General features: G+C 38.8%; 1 protein-coding gene across 2 annotated transcripts; it reads left to right on the forward strand.

Moving 5' to 3' along the window:
* The first annotated feature begins 1,137 nt into the window (after positions 1-1,137).
* Positions 1,138-20,640, forward strand: atp2a1 (ATPase sarcoplasmic/endoplasmic reticulum Ca2+ transporting 1). 2 transcript variants are annotated; one of them, XM_053615746.1, is made up of 24 exons: positions 1,152-1,293; positions 1,428-1,565; positions 2,263-2,280; positions 3,157-3,239; positions 4,752-4,856; positions 6,018-6,156; positions 9,152-9,232; positions 9,380-9,465; positions 9,693-9,990; positions 10,642-10,808; positions 12,297-12,385; positions 12,474-12,576; positions 14,287-14,418; positions 14,726-14,851; positions 14,929-15,147; positions 15,318-15,429; positions 15,602-15,825; positions 16,125-16,345; positions 16,496-16,698; positions 16,970-17,055; positions 17,275-17,408; positions 18,154-18,271; positions 18,621-18,738; positions 20,284-20,640. In XM_053615746.1, the coding sequence occupies exons 2-24, from the start codon at positions 1,448-1,450 to the stop codon at positions 20,319-20,321; spliced, it is 3,018 nt and encodes a 1,005-aa protein (XP_053471721.1). In that variant the 5' UTR covers positions 1,152-1,293; positions 1,428-1,447; the 3' UTR covers positions 20,322-20,640. The 2 variants fall into 2 exon arrangements, with proteins under 2 accessions (XP_053471730.1, XP_053471721.1); XM_053615755.1 differs by having other exon boundaries at positions 1,138-1,565.
* Positions 20,641-22,219: the final 1,579 nt, after the last annotated feature.

Raw genomic sequence — 22,219 nt, forward strand, 5'->3', positions numbered from 1 at the left:
GGAAAGTCTGTTTAGAGATCACTGCACGTGTGTGGTGTAAGAGTGTGTTCAGTAGCGAAAGGTTTCTATGGAGTGTGTAGGGCGCATTAACGTTGATCAGTTTGTGTACGTACGTGTGTTGTGGGTCTGTAAGTTGATCTTGGGGGATAGTGAGTTAAATGTCATTGAGCCTCCGTGAGGTACACGATGACAGATCAGGCTGTGTTAAGGTCAAAGGTCAAAGTACAGAACAGCAGCTGAACATGTCTGGAAGAAAGAATGGAAGAAAGAATGGAAGAAAGAAAGAAAGATTTCCACACATATACTCCTTTGATGGTTTCTAACCATGTTTGTGCATTTTTTTTTGTCATGACACCCTGTGAGCCATCTTGAGATGATTATCATAAAGGTGTACTATTTAAATAAGCTCTATAAATATATATATATGAAAATCCTGAGACACCCGTGATGGCTCCTTTCCACTTGAAGGGTCTACTTGAAAAGTCCCACTTTGTGCCTTTCTAATTTCTGTAACATTATAGACTATACTTCTAATAATTCATATTTAATAAATAGAGAATCGGGATGAGCTGTAGCATTGGATTCATCCTGTGATTGGCGGCATGTGGAGGCAGTGGTCCTGCAGGTTCACAATGACTTACTGTAATAGTGTACTATAGCAGACACACACACACACTTTTCCATGCCTAGTCATTTGGGCTGTTAATCCCCTGAACAGAATGTCCTTACTTATTCTCAGACCCATAGCTATGTCTCTTTCTCTCACATAGGAGTTACACTTGTTACATACTAGCGCCCTGATGGTGAGCCAAGGTGACCTCTTTCTGCTGCTGTAAGACCAATAAGACACTTGAGCCATCACTCACTATGCCTCCTATCCCTCACCACTCAATACCACAATCCCTGACTCCATGCCTTCCATCCTATACTGACCATGTATGTTCCAAAAACAGACACCATTTTCAGACCCCTGCTTCAAGGCTAACCCCCTCTCACACACAAATACACTCAGGCCCACAGTTGCTGCCAAATTACTCCAGTCACCTCTCTTCATCCCAAACCCTGCCCCTTCTCCATATGCATGCCACCTCAGCCAATAGGGGGTCTTGCAAGAGTGTGCCTCTAGGCAAGTGGCTTTGCGATATCTTTATAAAACCATATGGAGGTGAGCAACAGTTAGCACTTTCTGTCAGCCCAGGGAGGAGAGGAGGCAAGAGCGAGCGAGGGGAGAGAGAGAGCGAACGACTGGGGCTGTTGATTTTGTCCCAATTTCCACACTTTTAGAAAGTGTTGGTGGGTAAACTCTGTCTCTAACGGAATTAGACCTACTTTTTCCACTTCATGGTGGACTTTTCTGAGCTCTGATTTGGGATCTGAACTTTGGTTGTTGGTTTTTTTTTGTTTTTGTTTTTTTGTTTTTTGCAAAGCCTCCCCTTGAGCTGAGAGGATGGAGAATGCTCACATCCAGGAGCCAGCTGCATGCCTGTCCTACTTTAGTGTCAGTGAGAACACGGGCCTCTCACCTGACCAGGTCAAGCGGAACCTGGACAAGTTCGGCTATAACGGTGAGGGGCACGTGAACACCTGGATGTATGGCTGGATGGATGGATGGATGCATAGATAAGGACGAAGAAGAACATTCTTTTTGAGATAGACTTCTCTTTAGATTGTCTTTTAGGTTGTCCTCTCAGACTTGTAGGCTAAGTAGACAAAAGATCAAAGTCGAAATGCACAGAAAATATGGAATAATGGCAAAAAAAACAAAACAAACCCAGAATGATCTTTGAGTAATTATATCTTACATTGTTATCGTTGGAGTACACATCCAAGCTAACATCTGTTTTCCAAGGTATCGTTTATTTTATCCATAAATCTTTAGGCCTGGAAGTCTGGATGTCCAATTAATTGTAGATGTTTTGGGGAAAATAAGCCTTGATGATGAAAGATAGTAAAAGAAAAAGAAAGGTTGAGATATTAAGCAGTGGTTCATTAAAAATAAGACATCTATAAGGCAACTAAGACATCAATAAGGCATCTAGAGAAATCAGGGGCAGTCTTTAACCATGTGCATGAAGTCTGCCGGACACTAAAAGGCAAAGCCTCATATTAAGATAATATAAATGCTGTATTGACTAGAAATAATTAACCATAATAATTACGCAAGACAATAATGAATATGACTGTAACAATGTACACATTAATAATCTTTATTGTGTATTATTTCCTTTATCCCACCTCTTGGACTGAACTGACGAATCACAGAGCTGCCTGCTGAGGAAGGTGAATGATTTTTGTGTGTGTTTGTGTGTGTGTGCTTACTCTGCTCCTTCTTGCAAGCAATTTTCAAAATTATTAGCTGATATATACACTGAGTATGGAATGAAATATGATGAATCACAGTGTTATAGGAAAATAATCAATGATATACGAGAGAAGGGTCAGTCGATTATTTTCCATCAACAGTGTTTTAATCCTTTTATACCACAGTAATTTGCCAATGATTTTCCAGTGAATTTTTTTTATTTAATATAGAACAAGGCATCATACATTTGTCCATTTATAGTCATGTTTAATGCTGTGGAATGTCTGCAAAACAAGATAGTTCCCATTATTACTTGTGTTATAGCAACTACAATACATACTATAATACTATATGCAGTCTTCTTTTTTCTCTTTTTTTTCTAGAAGTTAATAAGCAAGAAAATAGCAACACTTTTTATATCCGTTTATTGTTAGGCTTATATCATGTGGAGCATCTGCCAGTTTAAATTCCTGTGAACGAGCTGTTACTATAGAAACGAGACATTATTAATATATTACAACAAGTACATTAAATAAATCCGTGATTTGAATTGCAGCCGGAACTATTGTCAGAGCTGCTATAGAAAATAATTGATACTATTTGACCAATCAGAATCAAGAATTTAACAGTGCTGTGGTATAGCAAAATACCATAAACACCAAATAAACATGCTACCAGATACGCTAACAGAACTTATCAGTATCAGTCTCATAAAAAATGGAATGGGAATAGTCTACGCTTTACAAACTCAACTACCTTGGGATTTAACTGTAGCTTTCAGTAGTTTAAATGCAGTATTCAGTAGTTCCAGCATTCATAAATACAAACATGTATACTTTCTCAATTTCTGGTAGGTAAATCGATCTGGGAGCTGGTGGCGGAGCAGTTTGAGGATTTGTTGGTCAGGATCCTGCTGCTAGCTGCCTGCATCTCTTTTGTAAGTAAATCAAAATCACCTCTTTTATTTATGTAAAAATAAAAATAAACTATAAAAATAAATTAAGAAAATAACACTGATGTACTGAGTGGGCTGTATCTGAATTCATAAGCAACCTGTAGTTTTCCCCCAGTATTTTCCCCCTTAAATAAAATACAAACTTCTTTTACCCATCCTTTACAGGATGTAAAGAAAGAGGCTATTGTTGAAAGTGAGGTGCCAATTGTGGGTGTGTAGTGCACTTAAAAGGAAGCAGGACTTCATACTCAGACACAGATAGGCATAGTTAACACTGATGTGAATGGCAGGGACACATTTGTTGCATGCCCAAGCCCTCCTGTCCATCAAAAAGTGTCCTCTTCAACCTTTAGCCCTGAGCAATGCATTGTGGGTAAACAGCAAGTTCAGAAGCGTGATGTATGGCAGAAGTGTTAGACTTCACAGGGATATAGTTTCACACGTGCTACGTACTATTTTTAACAGATCTGAGAATTTTAGAAGATATATGTTCTTGTACAGCTTTTAACAAGTATAAAGTTTAGCATTTTATACAGTATGTTAACGATTAATCAAATACAACATTTTTTCATCGTACAAGTCTCTAGAAGTGTGTGTAGGATTTTGTGTCTACTTCTAAAGCGTGGCTGTTTATTGTTTCTTGCTAGTGGTGTACTGGTGATTTTTTTTTTAATGGTGACAGTCTTAAATAATAATGTCCTTTATGATGCCTCGTAATGACAATATTTGTAAAAATCTGGTACAACTTTGATTTGCTGAAAAACTACTTTACCCATAAGTCACATCTGTGGTGTTACAAAATGGTCACCAATCAGAGACCATCATTCTCTCACACTTTTGCTCTGCCACTTTTTGTTTTGAAGTGTGATCATGGGGGTGACTATGCAACACTAATTCTCCTCTGTCCAGAACAGCTGACATTGTGGCCATAAACGGCTGGAGAAAGAAAGACAGGACGGAAGGGGGGGGGGGTTAAAGAAAAAAGGAGATCATTATTTAAAGCCAGGCTGAGGAACAGGACCCATGTACAAAAGGTCAGGGATGCAAGATATGAGGATTACTTGGTAGAGGGACAGAGATAGAAACAAAGAATAGAGCAAAGGAGAGAAGGTATTCCAGAGAGCTGGTGTTAATGTGCCATAAAATAAGTGCTGTGTGTGAGAGATTCAGGAGGAAGACACAATGAGCCGGAGCAGCTGTTCTCACACCATCTCTCCATCACAGAGAAACAGACAGAGAAAGAGGGAGAGGAATTAGAAGGGAGTATGCGATGCCGGATATGTTCATGGTGCGAAGAGAAGATGGGGCCAAGAAGATAAGAAAGATATATGAATAATGATTGTGATACAATAGAGTATTCAGGACCGAATGTCTTCTCTCTTTCTTGTTGCTTTACTAGGGTGGGGAAATAACACCTTTACTGTGACACAAACAAACACACAGATTATTGCTGTTATGATGTTATTCTGAGGAGTTTTTCTCATTGCACCTCAGGTTCTGGCGTGGTTTGAGGAGGGCGAGGAAACTGTAACTGCCTTCGTCGAGCCTTTCGTTATTCTGCTCATCCTTATTGCCAATGCTGTGGTCGGTGTTTGGCAGGTGAGGTCTCTCTCTCTCACTCACTCACTCTCACTCTCTCACTCTCTCTCTCTCTCTCTCTCTCCCTCCCTCTCTCGGCACTTTTAAAAAAGAATAAGCAAAAATGGATGTATAAAATAAATCTTTTTTAAACATAAACTCCAAACAATTCCAAATTTCCATTTAAAAAACTGGAGGAACTTAACGTTCTCATAATTTTCTCGAAAAAAGATGTGGCACAAATATTGGCATCCCTAAATAAAAGAAAAATAAATCCCAAAAAATTGGACACTCTGTCAGTCCTTTACTACTTTAAATATGTGTTGTGTTTGAAAAATGTTTGTTTCCCTGAGGTATATATGGAGACAAACTGGAAAGAAAGCAAAAGACGCAAAATAAGCAGTTAAAATACTAATAAGCACGATCAGGGGATTGATAAAAAAAAAAAAGGACGAAAAGTCTGGAACAGTTGAAAATTTGAGATGTAGAGTACACATAAACATACAGTCTGTCATCATTGTTACAGCCAACATGTTGGCCACAGTACCGTCTTGATCATTAGTGAAAAGAAAAAACAATAACGGCATACAAGGAAAAGCCCTGTACAAACAAACTGTGAATTACTGATGATTTTCATCATTTTTTCCCAGACCCTGGTTGCCTCTGCAGGAGGTTAATACTTGATCATTCTTAGATCAATTATATAAATGCAAAATGTATCAAAATCAACACAGAAATAATAGCAGGGGTACAAAATGTAACAATGGCAACCTTAGTCATCATATATTTCAAAACATGTGGGTTGAACCAGGGAGTCCACATGCACAAACCTAACAACATGAAGGACCTTAATATGTTCTGCATGAGGATTCATTTTCACAAAGGGCCAAGACTTTTTAAACTGACTATACATGTGCAGAGATTGGAAAGGGAATATGGTATCTTTTTGTGGTGCAATGGTCAAATGTGAATCCCAGTAGATCCTTAGGCTCTTGAAGGCTTGTAATAAAGTAGCCTTATTGTCATGGTATAGAAGGCTGGTCAGATTTCAGTAAGGTCCATATGGACATAACAGTGCTCATCTGGAAACTATGCATGCCAGGGGAAGAAGAAGGGCTCTGTGCAGTAAAGGGAGGGGGTGGGAAATAAGGACTGACTTTGGATGAATACTTCCTTCCTCAGGAGCGCAACGCCGAGAGCGCCATTGAGGCTCTGAAAGAGTATGAGCCAGAGATGGGCAAGGTGTACCGAGCTGACAGGAAGAGCGTGCAGAGGATCAAGGCCAGGGAGATTGTCCCTGGAGACATTGTGGAAGTGTCAGGTACACACACACACACACACACACACACACACACACACAAATCACTGGCTTCATCAAACCTAAAATGGGAAATACCAACGCAGATGACCAACATGGCCACCTATGATACTCATGTCCTTGAGGGAGTTAAACTATTCTTTTATGGTAATCAGAATAAGTGTGTGTGTAAAAGGGAATTAAAAGAAAGAGAGATAGAGAGAGGGAGAGAGAGGGGGAATAAAGGGATCAGAGAAGGTTAAGAGATCTCATCAAGAGCACGGTGTATAAAGCTGGTGTATAAATATGGCCCAGCACCTGTCTTCCACTTGCCCCTTCTCAATCCCTCTTTCTCTCTCTCTCTCTCTCTCTCTCTCTCTCTCTCCTTCTCTTTCATTCTCCCACCTGTTCACTCCTCATCACTCTTTTCTCTCTGTTGTCAGCTGGTTCATGGCTTTTTGCAGACTCAGTGTGTTCTTTTTCTCTGTCTATACCTCTTTTCAAGCTCAATTTTTCCTAATACATTCCCAAAAATGTATTTACAGTGAGGGAAAAAAGTATTTGATCCCCTGCTGATTTTGTATGTTTACCCACTGACAAAGAAATGATCAGTCTATAACTTTAATGGTAGATTTATTTGAACAGTGAGAGACAGAATAACAACAAAAAAATCCAGAAAAACGCACATCAAAAATGTTATAAATTGATTTGCATTTTAATGAGGGAAATAAGTATTTGACCCCTCTGCAAAACATGACTTAGTACTTGGTTTAAAAACCCTTGTTGGCAATCACAGAGGTCAGACGTTTCTTGTAGTTGGCCACCAGGTTTGCACACATCTCAGGAGGGATTTTGTCCCACTCCTCTTTGCAGATCTTCTCCAAATCATTAAGGTTTCGAGGCTGACGTTTGGCAACTCGAACCTTCAGCTCTCTCCACAGATTTTCTATGGGATTAAGGTCTGGAGACTGCCTAGGTCACTCCAGGACCTTAATGTGCTTCTTCTTGAGCCACTCCTTTGTTGCCTTGGCCATGTGTTTTGGGTCATTGTCATGCTGGAATATCCATCCACGACCCATTTTCAATGCCCTGTCTGAGGGAAGGAGGTTTTCACCCAAGATTTGACGGTACATGGCCCCGTCCATCGTCCCTTTGATGCGGTGAAGTTGTCCTGTCCCCTTAGCAGAAAAAAAACCCCAAAGCATAATGTTTCCACCTCCATGTTTGACGGTGGGGATGGTGTTCCAGGGGTCATAGGCGGCATTCCTCCTCCTCCAAACACGGCGAGTTGAGTTGATGCCAAAGAGCTCCATTTTGGTCTCATCTGACCTCAACGCTTTCACCCAGTTGTCCTCAGAATCATTCAGATGTTCATTGGCAAACTTCAGACGGGGATGTATATGTGTTTTCTTGAGCAGCGGACCTTGCGCGCGCTGCAGGATTTCAGTCCTTCACGGCGTAGTGTGTTACCAATTGTTTTCTTGGTGACTATGGTCCCAGCTGCCTTGAGATCATTGACAAGATCCTCCCGTGTAGTTCTGGGCTGATTCCTCACTGTTCTCATGATCAATGCAACTCCACGAGGTGAGATCTTGCATGGAGCCCCAGGCCGAGGGAGATTGACAGTTCTTTTGTGCTTCTTCCATTTGCGAATAATCGCACCAACTGTTGTCACCTTCTCACCAAGCTGCTTGGCAATGGTCTTGTAGCCCATTCCAGACTTGTGTAGGTCTACAATCTTGTCCCTGACATCCTTGGAGAGCTCTTTGGTCTTGGCCATGGTGGAGAGTTTGGAATATGACTGATTGATTGCTTCTGTGGACAGGTGTCTTTTATACAGGTAACAAACTGATATTAGGAGCACTCCCTTTAAGAGTGTGCTCCTAATCTCAGCTCGTTACCTGTATAAAAGACACCTGGGAGCCAGAAATCTTTCTGATTGAGAGGGGGTCAAATACTTTTTTCCCTCATTAAAATGCAAATTAATTTATAAAATTTTTGACATGCATTTTTCTGGATTTTTTTGTTGTTATTCTGTCTCTCACTGTTCAAATACAACTACCATTAAAATTATAGACTGATCATTTCTTTGTCAGTGGGCAAACGTACAAAATCAGCAGGGGATCAAATACTTTTTTCCCTCACTGTATCTTATATAACTATAACGATATAACTATACGATAATTTTTGTATAACTTTGTAACTTGTAAATATAAAAGATTATTATCGGATTATGAGGCCACACATTTTTTGTGAATCATCAGTTTTAGCTGGAATTTTTTTTTTTAGAAATTCTCTTCCATTGTTGGTCTGATGAAGACCAAAACAACAACAGCAAAAACAAAAAACAAACAAACAAAAAAAAGAAATCAGACCTGGAATAAAAATATATATATATTTTTATAATTATCTCCTATTATATATAGGTAAAGCCTAGACAGTGAAAACATCCTATTATTATTATTATTATCATTATTATCATTATTATTATTATTATTATTATTATTATTATTATTATTATTATTAGTAGTAGTAGTAGAAGTAGTAATAATAGTACTAGCAGTAGTAGTAGTAGTAGTAGTAATAGTACTAGTAGCAGTAGTAGTAGAAGTAGTAGTAGTAGTAGAAGTAGTAGTAGTAGTAGTAGTAGAAGTAGTAGTAGTAGTAGTAGAAGTAGTAGTAGTAATAGTAATAGTGCTACTAGCAGTAGTAGTAGTAGTAGTAGTAGTAGTAATAGTAATAATAGTAGTAGTAGTAGTAGTAGTAGTAGTAATAGTAATAATAGTAGTAGTAGTAGTAGTAGTAGTAGCAATAGTAATAGTAATAATAGTAGAAGTAGTAGTAGTAGAAGTAGTAACAGTAATAGTAATAGTAGTAGAAGTATTAGTAGTAATAGGAGTAATAGTAATAACAGTAGAAGTAGTAGTAGTAGAAGTAGAAGTAGTAATAGTAATAGTAATAGAAGTAGTAGAAGTAGTAGTAGTAGTAGTAATGTGTGTGTGTTCTCTCTTTCCTGCAGTTGGTGATAAAGTCCCTGCTGATATCAGAATCACTTCAATCAAATCCACAACTCTGCGTGTTGATCAGTCCATCCTTACTGGTACAGGCTCCTAGACATATAACATTAAAGACATTAACCACTATAAAAGGTTGCAGTCTGACATTTAGTCAGACATTTATACATACAATGAAGTCAAATAATATTGTTAACCACCAATAAACACCCGTAACTCTCCGTTTCTTATAGGTGAGTCTGTGAGTGTGATTAAGCACACAGAAGCTGTACCTGACCCCAGAGCCGTCAATCAGGACAAGAAGAACATGCTCTTCTCTGTGAGTCTCTCTTTCATTACCATTCAATATTCATTCATTTTATCTCACATCAGCCCTTTAACCATTTCTCCATTAAGCATTTCGAGTATGTAACTACACATCTGTTTATCAGTCTTCCTTACAAAATATCAGCAGTTTTCATCATCTATCCACACCTCCTCCTTTCTATAGCCTACCATCTTCATCAATTGTATATTAACTAACCCATTTATGTCTATCCTGTACAGGGAACTAACATCGCTGCAGGAAAAGCCATTGGTGTAGCTGTGGCCACCGGCGTCTCCACCGAGATTGGAAAGATCCGTGACCAGATGGCAGCCACTGAACAGGAGAAGACGCCACTGCAGCAGAAGTTGGATGAGTTTGGAGAGCAGCTCTCAAAGGTCATCTCGCTCATCTGTGTGGCCGTGTGGCTCATCAACATTGGCCACTTCAATGACCCCGTTCACGGTGGCTCCTGGATCCGTGGCGCCATTTATTATTTTAAAATCGCTGTGGCCCTGGCTGTGGCTGCCATCCCTGAGGGTGAGATACTAATGACTATTATACCACATCCCTGTAGAATTCTTCATTCTGATTGGTCAGACAGTTCCAGCTCTAACAAAAGGCGGAGGCAGCAAGGCAAATCACAGGTTTTACTTAATGCAGTTTTTCTAATACATTATTGTTTCTATAGCAACAGCGAATAACTTGTATGGTGGATGCTCCACATAACCTAAGCCTAATAATAAATGCATTAAAAATGTTATTCAACAAGAACAACATATGAAATGATGAAGTTGGGAGACATTTATTTAACATTTATGAAAGGAGTGTCAGTGCTTTGTAATAGTAGATTTTCCACCACAGGAAAGTCTTCAGGACAGAAGAGTTTGCTCTTTTAGGTTTCTCAGAAACAAGCTACTTTTAACCTATATTGTAAAAGATAACAGGAACTAACTTGTTTCACAGATGTTCCACAACATTAAATGCAACTATAAACTGCTAAAAATGATGACATGCCTAATATAAATGCTGAAAATTTGTTATAGATTAAGAGCAATAAAACGCATTGGGACGTGATGTTAAAAAAAAAAAAAATCAACTTCAGGGACGTAACAGTAGTTCTGCTTTACATCGGGTTGCATGTAGTCTTGTTTAATGGATTCTTTTCTGTATCTGACTGGGGGTTGGTAGGTCTTCCTGCTGTGATTACTACATGCTTGGCTCTGGGCACCCGCCGTATGGCGAAGAAGAATGCCATTGTGCGCTCTCTGCCATCTGTGGAGACGCTGGGCTGTACCTCAGTCATCTGCTCTGACAAGACTGGCACTCTGACCACCAACCAGATGTGTGTGACCAAGGTGGGTAACACACACAGGTTAGGTTTGGTTAAACTAGGCCTGGTTAAATTTAGCTAAGTTTGATTAGGTTAAGTTTCATTAGAAAAAAAGAGTTTGGCAAGCATTAATTGGACTGTTAATAGTTGTAGCTGTCTAAAGGGGTTCTATTTGAGATGTTCCTGAAATAGACATGTTTTGTTGTAAGGGTTTTTAGGGACAAACCTTTGGGGTGCTAAAGATACAAAGAATTTGTGAACCCATTTCTTTTAGATTCCAGCAGTATGTAACAGAATCTAACCTAACTGAACGTAACCCAAAGGAACCTGAACTGAGCCTAAGATAATCTAACACAACCTAGCCAAAACTAATAAAACAGACATTTATTTCATCTAGCACCCTAAAAAAATCATTGGTTTGTCCAAACCATGTAGGAACCCTTAGAAATTCATACAAGAACCTGGCAACAAAGTGTTGTTCTTTCAGAAACTGTTTCAAGTAGAACTCCTTTGGGATAACTCTTGAGTTGTGTGATCTAACTCAGTGGAACCTAAACTACGTGAGCCTACTCTATACTTTTAAAGAAGTATAGTTAATGGTTAATGGTTTCTAACAAGGATCTGCTGGGTTCTATTGGATTAAGTTATACTCTTAGAAAAAGGAGCCTCTGTGGTTCTTTGGATAGTTCATGGTTGCTTTTCTGAAAGGAAAATCTTTCTACATAGATGTATGGATTTACATAGAACCTTTAAAGACATAGACAAACCAACAAGTTCTTTACTTACTACATGGAACTTTTTTTAACCAAAGAATGCAGGTTAAACATATTAATGTTTGGTTCTTTTGCCTCTGTTCATTTAGACATACTCATAAGCATACTCCTGATGGAAAAAAAGCTCTTACTTCAAAGACTAAGCTTACAGTATGTCTTGTATCAGAAAGAAGACAGAAGTGCATAGATGTAAGGGATGCTCAGTGTCTTGGGGCATCACATAAGTCTTTTGCAAGATGGTTCAGTTGTTACGATGCATATGTTATGAATAGGGAGACCTATAATTTTGGAGGTATTAACTATACTTGGTTTTGGTTTGCTGTTGGTGGTTGGTAGCTTGGTAAAGAAACTGGTTTAAACATTATATTAAAATAAATTACAATGTCACAACAGGAGATGGGGGGGGGGGGGGGGATGGGCAAACAACATGAAGTACTCCAAGTTTTAGATTACAAACAGTGTTTATAGATATCAAATCAATTACATTTCATTTCAATTCAGTTTTATTAGTTGTACTGTATGCTGATTGAAACTGATGTGATTATTCCAAGATATGTGAGGATCCACCACAGACAGTATTTTCTGTAATTGGAATAAGGTTCAGAGCAGAAAAATTAGACTTGGGTCAGTTCTTTTGTTTTAGCAGATACACTTGAGCAAAGTGTGTCTTTTTTTTTTTCTTCCAAATTTGTTACTATAAAAATATAATCCTAATAAAAGTGTCTAAATTGTCTGTTTAGATGTTCATCATTGAGAAGGTGGAAGGGGACAATGTGACTCTTGATCAATATGATATCTCTGGCTCAAAATACACACCTGAAGGAGAAGTGTAAGTAAACAACAAATTACTGGGCAAATATGAACAAAACAAAAAAATATACGCATACTGATTATGGAGACACACTCACTTTCTACAGAACTAAAAGTGGTCTTCCAGTGAAATGTGGCCAGTATGATGGGCTGGTTGAGCTGGCTACCATCTGTGCCCTGTGTAACGACTCCTCTCTGGATTATAATGAGGTCAGCACTTTCTCCCACACATACTCACTTTCCTGCATACCTTTTCTTCAATTCCTTGCTAATGTTCATATGAAGTGCTTGTAATGGTAAAGTTTTGTCTTTATTTTTGGTCTCTATTCTGCTCCAGTTGTCTCTACTACAACCCCAAGTTGGGACAGTATGGAAAATGCAAAAAACAAACAAACAAAAAGAGTCATTTGAAAATTCAGTTCATCCTGTACTAAATTGAAAGCACATTATAAACACATTATTTGATGTTTTACTTTGTGAATTTAATTTATTTTTGAAAATATACACTCATTTCAAATCTGATGACTACAACACACTCCAAAAAAGTCGGGAAAGTCAACTGTTTACCATTTTGTAACATCACCTTTTCTTTTAATAACACTTTAATAACATTAAGCGTTTGGACGCTGAAGACACCAGTTGGTTAAGTTTAGCAAGTGGAAATTTCTCCCATTCATCTATTATGCATTTCTTCAGCTGCGTAACTGTATAGGGTCTTCGTTGCCTTATTTTGCGCTCCATAATGTGCCGATTCTCAATCGGAGACAGGTCAGGACTGCAGCAGGCCATGCTAGCACCCACATGCTCTGCTTACGCAACCATGCGCTTGTAATCCAGGCAGAATGTGGTTTGGCGTTGTCCTGCTCTGGATGGCAGCATATGTTGCTCCAAAATGTGTGCATATCTTTCTGCATTAACGCTGCCCTCACAAATGTGCAGGTTACCCATGCCATGTGGACTGACACACCCCTGTACCATGACAGACGCTGGCTTTTGGACTTGACACTGATAACAGCTTGGATGGTCCTTTGCCTCTTTGGCCCTAAGAACACGACGGCTGTTTTGTCCAAAAACTATTTGAAATGTTGACTCATCAGACCACAAAACACGATTCTACTGTGCTACTGTCCATCTCAGATGAGACCAAGCCCAGAGAAGTCGGCGGTGCTTCTGGACAGTGTTGATGAATGGCTTCTGCTTTGCATAGTAAAACCTTCACTTGCATCTGTGGATGCAGCGGCGAATGGTGTCATCTGACAAAGGTTTCCCAAAGTATTCCCGAGCCCATGTCAGGATATCCATTACAGACTCATGACAGTTTTAAGACAGTGATGTCTGAGGGATCGAAGATCACGCACATTCAGAAGTGGTTTTCAGCCTTGCTCATTACGCACAGAGATTTGACCAGATTCCTTGAATCTCTTCATTATATTGTGCACTGTAGAAGGTGAAATGCCCAAAATCCTACTGATTTGTTTTTGGGGAATGTTGTTCTCCAAGTGTTGGATTATTAGTTGAAGCATCTATTGGCAGATTGGTGAGCCTCGACCCATCCTTGCTCTTGAAGGACTAGGTCTTTTTTGGAGGCTGCTTATATACTATGATTAGACGATTGCCTCACCTGTTTCACATCACCTTCTTATTTCAACTTGTCACATCGCTATTAGTCCTAAACTGCCTGTCCCAACTTTTTTGGAACATGTTGCATGCATCAATTTCAAAATAAACATTTACCTTCAAAAAACTATGCAGTCGATTAGGTAAAACATCAAATACCTTGTCTTCATACATTTTTTTGTTTAAATACAACTCAAAGTACATTTACAAATCACTCCTCTTTGTTTTTATTAGCATTTTCCATACTGTCCCAACCTTTTTGGAATTGGGGTTGTATGAAAATGTATTCTTTCTGTCTGATAGTCTAAGGGAATCTATGAGAAGGTAGGTGAAGCCACTGAGACTGCACTCTGCTGCCTGGTGGAAAAGATGAATGTGTTCAACACTGAAGTCCGTAGCCTGTCCAAGGTGGAGCGAGCCAATGCCTGTTGCACTGTAAGTATGATTAGTGTACTATTTTATTATATTACTTCAGCATTTCATGGGTTATAACAATGCCAAATAATCCACTACACCTTAATTCTCGAAATTTCTCATTGTACACCAGTTTTTCTTTTACACCTGTAAAAATGGCTTGATCACATTTCAAAATTCTACAAAAATGATTTTTAAAAGATGTGGACTGTATAAAACCCATCATTGCACTCTTAGAAAAGGGTTACTTAGTGGGTCTTCAGAGAGTTCTAGCTTTCTAAAAGGATTCTACTTTGTCTAATTGTGTTACCTCTGGCTTCTTCACTAGGTAATCAAGCAGCTGATGAAGAAGGAGTTCACACTGGAATTCTCCCGTGACAGGAAGTCCATGTCTGTCTACTGCTCTCCATCCAAGCCCTCCAAGGCGTCTCTTGGCAATAAGATGTTTGTCAAGGTTAGTGAACCTTTTGACAAACATTTATAGTCAAAATATGCACTCACTGAACCTTCTCTTAACAAATCTTCATGCAGGGTGCTCCTGAGGGTGTGGTTGACAGATGTGCGTATGTGCGTGTGGGATCTACCCGCATACCCCTGACTGGCCCTGTGAAAGAAAAGATCATGGCTGTGATTAAAGAATGGGGAACTGGCCGTGACACCCTGCGCTGCCTGGCTCTGGCCACTCGAGACTCCCCTCTGAGGAAGGAGGAGATGAAGCTGGAGGATGCCACTAAGTTTGCTGACTATGAGGTGAGTAGATAGATAGATGAAAGAGCAGGTTCTAACAAAAAAGGGGTAGAACCCGATGAATGCCACTGGTAGAACATCTATGTATGTTATGACATTTTTAAGAGTGTATTCTTGGATGCTGTTAAGATCTAATCTCCACCGACCTCACCAAGCTTTTCTATGCTCCTCAGACTGATCTCACCTTTGTGGGATGTGTTGGCATGTTGGATCCCCCTCGCAAAGAGGTCATGGGCTCCATCAAGCTGTGCAAGGCTGCTGGCATCCGAGTCATTATGATCACTGGTGAGAGGCATCGCTTCCTACATATCAACTTTCTATTACTTTTTAATCTATACTAGATCTTGCACCAGATCTTCTTCCACTATTTCTCACTCTTTGACATGTCCTGTTTCTCCTCCTTCATTATCCCATTATCAGCCCTGTAGAACTACAACATCTTCTCCCTCTCTCACAGGTGATAACAAGGGCACTGCTGTGGCTATCTGCCGTCGTATTGGCATCTTCGGAGAGGATGAAGATGTCACCGGGCGTGCTTTCACTGGTCGAGAGTTTGATGACCTACCCCTGACACAACAGAGAGAGGCGGTGCGAAAGGCCTGCTGCTATGCCCGTGTCGAGCCTTCTCACAAAAGCAAGATTGTAGAATTCCTGCAGAGTTATGATGAGATCACGGCCATGGTGAGAGGGCTACAAAACTCTCAGAGCATCCTCAACAGTAGACCTTTACTAGGTTACAATTACAATATATTTATTTATAGATATCTTCATGCTGCTTAAATGGAATTTAGCACATTTGAATTATATGTCAACAATATATCCTTATGTATGATATAGACTTAGATATAGTCAGTTATTCCTATGGAGTCCCTATGGAGTTCTCGTCATTGCTGTTCTGATGGTTTCCAGCACATTTCCTATTCCAGCAATAAGTCAGTATGTTCAGCTTTTAAAAATAAAAACATAATGTCCTTCAACAGACTGGTGATGGTGTGAATGATGCTCCTGCCCTGAAGAAGGCAGAGATTGGTATTGCCATGGGATCTGGTACAGCCGTTGCCAAGTCAGCCTCTGAGATGGTCCTGGCTGATGACAACTTCTCTTCTATCGTGTCTGCTGTTGAGGAAGGCAGAGCCATCTACAACAACATGAAGCAGTTCATCCGCTACCTTATCTCCTCCAATGTGGGAGAGGTTGTCTGGTGAGTAACATTGCAATCTCAGTTCTCACTCAGAACTGTTCCTGTGTTATCCCACTTTCCTCATGATGACATCAAGCAATCCGAATACATTCAAGACTAATTTTAACTACTGAAACTGTTATAAACTTCCCTATCCTCTTTCCCTATCAGTATCTTCCTGACTGCTGCTCTTGGTCTGCCTGAGGCCCTGATCCCAGTGCAGTTGTTGTGGGTGAATCTGGTCACTGATGGTCTACCTGCTACTGCTCTGGGTTTTAACCCCCCTGACTTGGATATCATGGGAAAGGCTCCTCGATCTCCCAAAGAACCACTAATTTCTGGCTGGCTCTTCTTCAGATACCTGGCCATTGGAGGTACTGTAATACAGTTACCATTACTTTACGGACCGAAAATAGTTCCAAAATATGATAATGACAGATAATGTCTCCAGCTTAGACTGTACAATCAAATTAGAAATTTTTAAAAACAGATCTGACATGCATCTCGCCTTATTCTTGATTTCAGCAACATAAACTGCATATAGTGCAGAACCCTAACCACTGAACCACCTGGTATCTACAAGGAATGATATACTTCATTAACTCATCTTTGGGTGTTTGTACTTCCCTTTTTGTTCTCCTTCAGGTTATGTTGGAGCTGCTACTGTGGCTGCTGCTGCATGGTGGTTCATTTACTGTGAGGAAGGCCCAATGGTGACCTTCTACCAACTGGTGAGTCCAGACTCCGAATTACTACCACATAGCCTTATACAGTGTTTCCTAACCCTTTACTGCAAATAAGAGTTGCTTCCTTTGCTCCAAGCATGTTCTAAACTCTATAAATGGCATATTAAGCAAGTTTACATTTTAAAAGATTGGTCAATTTTACCTGGCTTTTTAATCAGATGGCCAACTCCAATAGTACTCACTGCATGGCCCTGTGTTCCTCAGTCCCACTTCATGCAGTGCACTGAAGAGAATGAGGACTTCGCTGACATTGAATGTGAGGTGTTTGAGTCTGCTCCCCCGATGACCATGGCCCTGTCTGTGCTGGTCACCATTGAGATGTGCAACGCCCTCAACAGGTCAGACTGAAACAAACTTTTGATGCTTTATTGTCTGCCACCTCAATAAAACTGCTCAACAGTCTTATTCATTTAGAAGGAAATCATCTCACACAAAGTAGCAACGCATTATACAGGACGAAATCCATGTTAGCACTGATATATCCATCCTGAAAATTGTCCAGATTATGGTTGACTGCAAATGTTTGCATCCCCAAGGTAAAAATAAAGGTTTGAAGTTAAGAAGTTGAAAATGTAGCTGTCTCATGCAACTGGACAGAGCTAAAAAGACAACAGTTTGAAACGAGCCTAGTATGGTTTTTGAATTAGACTTGACAGCACAGTAACTCAAAAGTTCACAGTTCACTCCAAAGTACAAGTTTTTATGTTGCCATTATACCAAAAAACATGAGCTTGACAACAATACCACATTTTCAATTACGCCAGTTGTATGTAAATTTGCATCAAAACTAGTGTTAGTGATAGTCACCGCTTGCATGCTATTAAAAATAACCCTAAAGAACTGTGAGTAATGATTCTTAGTTCAAAGCAAAGAAAATACAAAGGCAAAGCCATTTGTAATCAAATCTGATTATAAACATATTCATACTGTAATTGAAGTGGGCGTGTTAGAGCAAGGAAAACACTCAAATGGATCAGCAGAAGGTACTCCATGACTAGAGTTGGGAACTTGTGGTTTAATATCTTGGTATCGATGTTTTTTTTCAGTACAAGTATCCTGCATAACCTTTGTATGTGTGTGCAGCTTGTCGGAGAACCAGTCCCTGATACGTATGCCTCCCTGGAGCAACCTCTGGCTGGTGGCTGCAATGTCCTTGTCGATGTCCCTACACTTTATGATCATCTATGTCGATCCTCTGCCTGTGAGTCCCACTGCCAATTCATTCCCCTAAAGACACAATTTAACAAATCTACATTTCTACTTCTACATTTTCTTGATTGCAAAAGAAATGTACATACTCATATACTATATACATACTCAGACACACCTACATTGCCATATAAGTATTCATAGACACACCTACATTTTCATATACATCCTCATAGATATACCCATGTGTGTGTGTGTGTGTGTAATATATTATATATATATATATATATATACATACATATACATACACACACACATATAAATATATAAAAATGTACTCATAGACACACCTACATTGCCATATAGTATTTGCCCCCATTCTGATTTCTTTTGCACTACAGATGATTTTCAAGTTGACTCATCTGAATCTGGAACAGTGGATGGTGGTGCTGAAGCTCTCTCTTCCCGTCATCCTCATCGATGAGGTGCTCAAGTACATCTCTCGCACCTACTTGGAACGTAAGTGAACTCCTTAACAGTCAATATAAATCAATAAAAACTGATTATACGGAACATTCATATTATACCAAAGTGTTCAAGTAAGAGTCTTCATTTTATATGTTTAAAACAATTTTCCTAATCAGACTAAATGTTAAGAAATGCTAATTTACTAGGATGCTCCCTTCCCACCTTTACAACTCTATTGCCCTCTATAAGTCTTTTCCTCTTCCCTTTCCTGAACCTCACTCACTCAACTACCTCACTTTCATTCCTTACCTTCTCCTCTCATCTCCTTCATGATTTTATTCCAGCCTAATCCTGTTCCCTTCACAATTGCTGTAACAATGCAAGGTATCCCACAATCCACCCTGTCCTTTTCGTAAGCTTAAGATCTGTCTGTGTGTTCCTGTGTGCCAAAAAAAGGCTGCTAAGTGAGTATGTATGTTAGTGTTGTGTGTTTTTTATGGATGCATTATTTCACATTGGCACATCAAATATTCAACATTGTGGTGTCACTGACTATGTTTACATGGACAGCAGTAATCTAATTATTGACCTTAATCTGAGTAAGATAATATTGTGATTAAGGTGTTTACATGAGTCGCTTTTAGAATACTCCTTTCATGTACCCGTTTTACATGTTATAAAACATAATTAGATTAACAGCACGTCATTACGTCACCGCGCCAAGCCGTCCGACGTCCTTCCTGAATTTCAACGTATTAAGATACAGTTCGTCTTCGTTATGGTACCGTATACATAGTTTTGGGTATTTTTATTTTTCAGTTTTACGAACGCTTCCAGTGCGGTTAATTATTTGTCATGCTATACGTTCTAAGACAAATGCTTGAAGCCATGGGCTGCGTCCCAAAACTGCATATTTACCTTCTATATAGTAGCCGAGATACTTTCGCCTGCTATAGGCCTATAGTAGGCAAGTACGCGTTTTTGGGCGCAGCCGTGCTCTCGTTTGCCATAAAACAGTTGAGCGCTGCCGTGCGTGTACGTGTCCTGTCGCAAAATGCGGTGAAAACTCGCACACGACGTTAATAGTGTGATTAAGGTGTGCACATGTCTGTACTACATGTCGATAATGCGACTAAAACAGGAATACTCCACATGTCTTAATTCGATTTGTGTTTACTTCAAGTATGACCTTAATCGGATTAAGGTAATTAAAAATTGCTGTTTACATGCTAGTTTCTTAATCAGAGTATCGTCTTAATCGGGTTAATAGTGGATTATTTTTGTCCATGTAAATGCACTGTTGCACTGTCATCATGCAGTCTGGTTGATGTGGACTTTGGAAATGGCAAATCATATCCAGTGTACAAAAAGGATATGAGAGTGTGTTTGAGTATATAATGAATGACTAAGGCTCCTAATATTAGATTTCATTTAGAGTTATGGATTATTTCCATTTGCATGGGGTAACAAAATGCAATTAAATTACTCGGTGCTTCCATGAACATGGCTGACTAGAGTGGATGGTAATGATCACTGGCTCGGAGTTAAACCTCCTGTATACTTGGTGTCTTACATGCATGTCTTTTGTCTCTCTAGAGAAAGAAGAGAACCTGGTGTCTAAGAGATGGGACTAAGAGACAGAAAGCTGACAAGTAGATGAAATGAGAAAGAACTGGCTTTAAAGAATGAGCACAATTATGTGTCATGAAAGGAATTACAACAAAACATTCAAGCAACTAACAGTGAACAAGCCAACAAACGTGAAAATACAAAAAAAAGGAAGAAAAAAATGAAAGAAAATATATAAAACACACAATGTTCTGTGAATATGAATGTGATCTAAGTTTATGTATTTAAATAAATTAACATTATAAGAAGCTACCTAATATTTTAAGGATTCTATTCCTAAAAAATAAAAATGTATTTCTTAATAAAGATATATATTTTAAAAAATATATCTGGCTCTGTTCTGTGTCTCTTAAAGTGGATAAATGCCATTACATGAGAGTATGAAAGATGCTACGGTTTAATTAAATCCTACAGGGTTCGTTTGTGTCCAATCATATTTACATAAATATTGTACGTGTAAATCCAAAGCAGGGGATTTTGGTGTGCTACAAGCTGAATGCTCACATTGTATAAACAGCTGTGTGCAGAGGCTTTTGGGTGCAAAAATAGAAAAATGCATTTCTATCTCACAGTTTATATATTTAATAAAAAATAAAACAAAAAACTCCAAGTAGTTAAAAATAAAATTTGGAAAAAACTGTTTGAAAAACGTAAAAAGAGTCCAAATTTTGCCATAAGTCTCTCATCCAAATCTTAAATAAAAGCTGCTTGTGGTCCCTGGCAGAGCCATCATATCGTATAATATAATATAATATAATATAATGTAATATAATGTAATATCATATAATATCATATCATATAATATAATATAATACATGTCCAAAAAAATGGGAAAAACAGGCCAAGAAATGCTTGGAATATTACAACTATTGGAGCAAAATGCAAATTGTGGGTAAACAAATTCTTACAAAATATTTATATCATATTTAAAAAGAGAGGGTGCAAACATTTAAGCTACTTATTTCTTAAAATACACTGTTTGATCATTTTGAAGGAACATCTGTGAAACCGAACACACTAAATATCTTATTGATATTAATTAAATGTTAAAATCGGTGTTCTTCTAGGGGGCACAAAAATGTGGACTTGACTCGATCTTTCCAGCATGTTCTTATTTATATGCCGTATAAAGAAGACACACATGCTGAAATTAATGGTAAGGGAGTGTGAAAGATAAATGTAGACAAAGCCAGCATTCCTCCTTTGGGCAAAACAATGGTTTTTAATAAAACATGTCCAAGTGGAACACAAAACAAATCAGAAAATGCTCGCTGTGAAGCCAAATGTTAATTTACAGTTGTATGATGTACAAAGCCAATAATGGCACACAACATGATAAATATTATCATGGTGCTGAGCACATGATCAATGCACTCATAAGACTGGTGTCTTGGACCCAGATTAAGCCTAGTGTTTACATGGAGTCGTAAGATAAAACAGGGTCACAGTCTAGGAAAGTTCATATATAAAGATATTATTTGTTGCCTGCAATAACATATACCTGAGGAGGTCATCGATGTCTTACTTTGGGCAGTCTTACCCATTGTACAACACAAAGTTGTATCAGATTTACTCTTTCCCCTACAGCACACAGCTGTAAAACTTACTGTATTGTAGGATAAGTTGACATGTCATTGTCTATTTTCTATTGCAAATTACAGGTCAAATTGACATTTAAATATGTTGGAATCTTGTGCACCATTACTGACATGACTTCAATACAGATCCGCTTATGAAATCTGCTTATTGCATTATTGCTCTTTTTTGCAGAATCAAATAAATTGCCACTTTTAGGAAGATTTAAACGTTTCTGATCATTTGGCTGGTGACTGACATGGAAATGAGGAATATATATCATACATACATACATACATACATACATACATACAGTACTGTGCAAAAG

This window comes from Ictalurus furcatus, chromosome 2, assembly GCF_023375685.1.
Source record: "Ictalurus furcatus strain D&B chromosome 2, Billie_1.0, whole genome shotgun sequence".
Taxonomy (NCBI): Eukaryota; Metazoa; Chordata; class Actinopteri; order Siluriformes; family Ictaluridae; genus Ictalurus; species Ictalurus furcatus.

Bases quoted from the DNA above. Each gene is read 5' to 3' on its own strand.
- atp2a1 (XM_053615755.1), top strand. From the start codon at position 1,448: ATGGAGAATGCTCACATCCAGGAGCCAGCTGCATGCCTGTCCTACTTT. The intron at 3,240-4,751 runs GTAAGTAAATCA...ATTGCACCTCAG, and splicing joins TAGCTGCCTGCATCTCTTTT to GTTCTGGCGTGGTTTGAGGA. The intron at 15,148-15,317 runs GTGAGTAGATAG...TATGCTCCTCAG, and splicing joins CTAAGTTTGCTGACTATGAG to ACTGATCTCACCTTTGTGGG.